General features: G+C 47.6%; 1 protein-coding gene across 1 annotated transcript in view; it reads right to left on the reverse strand.

Moving 5' to 3' along the window:
* The window catches only part of LOC107295782 (isochorismatase domain-containing protein 2-like), an 8210-nt gene extending 4451 nt beyond the window's left edge, over nucleotides 1-3759 (reverse strand). The window contains exons 1-2 of the mRNA XM_015825103.1: nucleotides 3626-3759; nucleotides 2230-2442 (exon numbers count right to left, since the gene is read on the reverse strand). Coding sequence (XP_015680589.1) covers nucleotides 2230-2442; nucleotides 3626-3757 — 345 coding nt within the window. The 5' untranslated portion in view covers nucleotides 3758-3759. The remainder of the gene's footprint in view (nucleotides 1-2229; nucleotides 2443-3625) is intronic.
* Between the last annotated feature and the right edge of the window lie 379 nt (nucleotides 3760-4138).

The raw sequence follows: 4138 nt of genomic DNA on the forward strand, positions 1-4138 counted from the left end.
GGTGAAGTCCAGTCCTAGGGATCCTGCATCCACTCACAACCTCCACTGTGTTCTTTCCTTCCATTTCACTGATACCAGTCCTAGGGATCCTGCATCCACTCACAACCTCCACTGTGTTCTTTCCTTCCATTTCACTGATACCCGTGCCGTTCCTACCTCTGATGGGGATCTTCCTCCCGTCCCTCCCACCAACCCCCAAGCCATCACACAGATCAGTCCGTAGGTTCCGTTGTTCAATCGTGGGGGTGGTGGGCGTTCCCACGGGCACCCGTTCCGATACTCCATCCGATCGGCAACCTCCCTTCTCTCCTTCTACGGGGCCCGATGCCGTTCCTAGTTTGCTGGTGGCTTTCTCCTCCTCACGCCTTCGCTACGCTGCTGCCTGGGAGCGCGTTACTAGTCCTATGGTGGAGCGGCTATGGGTGTTAACCCCTTGCGTGTCCTTCGGGGGTGTGGTTACATTGCGCCAGTCCGAACAGGTGCGGTGGCATGGTGGGGGTCTCAAAGATGTTACCTCCCCCTTTCTTGCTGTCTCCACTGTCGTGTCCTGGGCGGGGGGGTTTGTACGGCCCCTGGGATGGTAGCCATTCCATCCCCCGGGCAGCGTGCGTACTGTCCTTGCTCCCAAATGCTGGTCATGGTGCGGAGGGCTGTTCAGTAAATCGGGCGGCGGGGCGTTGGAATCGATGGGTTCCCTTGCCTGCGAAGAGCGTGCATGCCGGTTCTCAACCAAGGGGGCTCTGGACCGTAGGTCTTGCTTCTTTCCAATGCTGGTCTTTTCTGGTGAGTGTGCAAAGTTTTTGTTACCTAGTCGCTTTCTCCATGGTAATCGGGTACGTGCTTCCCACGCTCTCATCGTTAAGTGCGCTGGGCGCAGGTCCACATGCCGGTTGACTGATCCTTCTCCCGAGAGCCAAGCCTCTTTAAGCAACCTGCCACTCTTCGAAGCATTGGTGGCAATTACCCTCACTCCATCGAAATCAAACTTGTGACCAGACTCCACCATATGAGTTAAAATTTGGGAGTACTGCTCCCCTCTTTTGATCGCAAGTTTATGCTCCTGGACCCTTGTTTTAATTCTTTTCGAAGTTTCCCCCACATAATTAATGGGGCAATTACTACAATTGATCTTATACACCACCCCAGACTTCTCAGTGGTGGGCAGCGGGTCTTTAGGTCTCATAACACAGGAGCGTAACGTTCGGTCAGGTCTGTGTGCCACCCTTACATTGTAGGGTGCCAACAGCCTAGCTGTAGCCTCCGAAACGTTACTAATATAGGGGAGAGCAATACGGGTGGCCTGGGACGGTAGCACCCCTGTTTGCAAGTTACTAGGGGGCCTAGTTAGGGTGCCATGGCGTTTGATAAACCCTACGGGGTACCCATTACGCCTACAGGTGCGGAAGAGATGTTTTTTCTCCTCCAGTCTAGCCTTGGCCGTGTTGCAGTGGGAGTCCACCCTTTTAAAGAGCGTTCTAATACAGCTGACCTTGTGGGCCACCGGATGGTTGCTGTTATAATGTAAAATCCTGTCAGTGTGCGTGGGTTTACGGTAGACCTGGGTCCTCAGGGTTCCATCCGGTTGGCGGTGGATCAAAACATCCAAAAACGCCAACCTACCCTGGTGCTCTTCCTCCTCCGTAAACTGTATGTTCGCGCACACTGAGTTGAGTGCACCCACAAAGTCAGCTTTGCGACTCCTCTTGATAATGACAAAGTTGTCGTCGACATAGCGGGCCCAGAACTTAGGGGGGGTGCTGAGCCATCGCTATGCGCTCTAATTGCTGCAACACGGCCTCAGCTATGACACTTGAAATGGGAGATCCCATGGGAGTACCCTTTATTTGCTCATACGTGTTGCCCTGGAACGTAAAATATGTTTTGAGGCAGAGACTCAACAGGTCCACAAGGTCCCCCGGGCGGAGAGAGTCCTGGTACCGTCCTGGTCCCTCCTGAATCGATCTTCTATTTTTAATGTTATTTTTAATATATATATACGTATGCAGTTGGGTTCTGTGCAGCACAAATAGGAGGGGAGCTGAGTTTACTGCCTTTCTGCTGAACATTGATGAAACCAAGCTCAGAGAGCATCAAGGACCTCACAGTTCAACTGTGAGCTACAAATATTCTCTTCTACTGGTACACTGATAAAAGCTGCATAGGTAGCCTGTCTACCCTGGCATCAGTTCTTGTGCCTTACCCCCAAAAGCCAGTTTCCTGATCTCATACCATGATGCAAGCCTGTGTCTCGATTCCACAGAGAAGTATGGATTTCAAGTTGGGAACAGATTCCATCTCTTTTTCCACCTCTGGGATAAGCATGCTGAAGCATGTTTTGGTGTATTTGGGCAATTCTTCAGCTCCCAGCTCCGGTCCTGTTGGACCCAAACCTTTGGGGTATTGCTCGGTAACCACAGTGTGGATTTCAAGAGCTTCAGCAACCTGTCAGGAGACAGAACAGGGCCTTGGGGATGGGTAGGGTGAAAACAAGCTGGACTCCCAAATTGGATGGAGAGGTGAGCTTTTCAGACGCTGATTTTATGCTGACCCCTGGTGTCCATCTAAGAAATTGCACAAGACACCTTAGCCTTGCCTTAATGGCCTGTGTTTTATGAAGGCCCTCTAATCGAGGGAGCATCCCCAGAAGTACTTGTGTAGTGGCAATGCAGAAGACCATTGTTATTTTGAGGAGTTTGGTGACATATTTTGATTTCTCTTTCACATTAAGAAAAGTCTAGAAATTTAGAGCTCATTCTGAGCTAGCCTGCTTATTTTTTATTCCTGTTTGCTAGATCTTCACATAGCTTTACTCACAGTGAAAGTCTCAGGCTTTTCATTCCCATCCCAGAGTCATGTGCCACCAGTCAAGGTCAGCAGGCCCTCTTGCAATCTCCTGACCATAGCAGGGCCATGAAGTCATGGTACCAGGCTTTGATAAAAATCGGGGGGGTGGGGGTGGGTTGTTTGTTGTTTGCAGGAAACTTCAGCCTGAAGCCTAGCACTAGGTACCGTGGAAATTGGCCCCCATTGGGACATCTCTGCTGTCATTATTAAGGAGATCCTGACAGCTTGTAAGAAATTTGGGTATTATCTTGCTTGGTATATATATGCTTTTTATGTTAAGCTTTTACATCTGTTTGCTTGAGTTAATAACAGAGCTTAAAATCCCTATATTTACTGGATTGTTCATTGTCTTCTGGATCCCAAAAAACCAATTGCCTAGGCACCTCATCACTGCCATGACACTTGGTAAAAACAATATGTTGTGATGCCTGGTTTTGCCAACACTGACAGCAAATGCTAAACATTCTTGCTAAGCAGCCCCCAAGACAGTCACTAAAATTAGGGCAATACCTACCTCAGGATTATGGACTAGACTCAGTCTTGGAGGAACCTGCTGGGTAACATCCCTAACAGCTAAAGCCTGGCCTCCTTGTAACACCTGAATGAATTCTGGAACCCATTATTTAGAATCCTGAATTGCTGTACTTTGGGTACTTTGATTGGGTACCAAATCAAAACCATTTAGTGAAATAATTTCTTTCCCTATCCCTTCATCTCTCTCTCTCTCTCTCCTGTCTCTAGATCATGTCAAACTTCTTTGTCCTTACCCTCCAGTGTTTACCTTCAGCATCCGAGCTGCCACAGACACAATCTGAGGGAAGTAGCTGATGTTGGGGCGGAATTTCTCTTGCATGTCACACAGGAACAAGATGCTTGATTTGGGAACCACTTTTCCAAGCCGTGCCAGGGACATTTCCAAGCTGAGACCAGACTGAAATATTACAAGATCCTGAAAGTTTCCTTTTAAATATATTTTTCTTGTTTCAAAGCACTACAATTTATTTTGATAACTTCAACAAAGACTATATGTACTGTATATGTAAACAGTTGTGTACATAATGGGTTAGATCCAAAGTAGTTGTACAAAATCAACTGAACTCTGATATTTACATATTATTGTAAGAAATATATTGAGTACTAGCTGTACCCGGCCATGCGTTGCTGTGGCTCAGTCTGGTTAAATGGAAAAGAAAGAAAAGAGAAAGCACACGTTTGTAATATGTTTAATTTCACAATGCTTGTGGGTATACAATATTTTTTGTTGTTCCATTGTCTGTGCAGATATAGAGATTGT

The sequence above is a fragment of the Protobothrops mucrosquamatus genome, unplaced genomic scaffold (genome assembly GCF_001527695.2).
Source record: "Protobothrops mucrosquamatus isolate PMUCROS unplaced genomic scaffold, P.Mucros_1.0 scaffold2485, whole genome shotgun sequence".
In the NCBI taxonomy this organism is placed as follows: Eukaryota; Metazoa; Chordata; class Lepidosauria; order Squamata; family Viperidae; genus Protobothrops; species Protobothrops mucrosquamatus.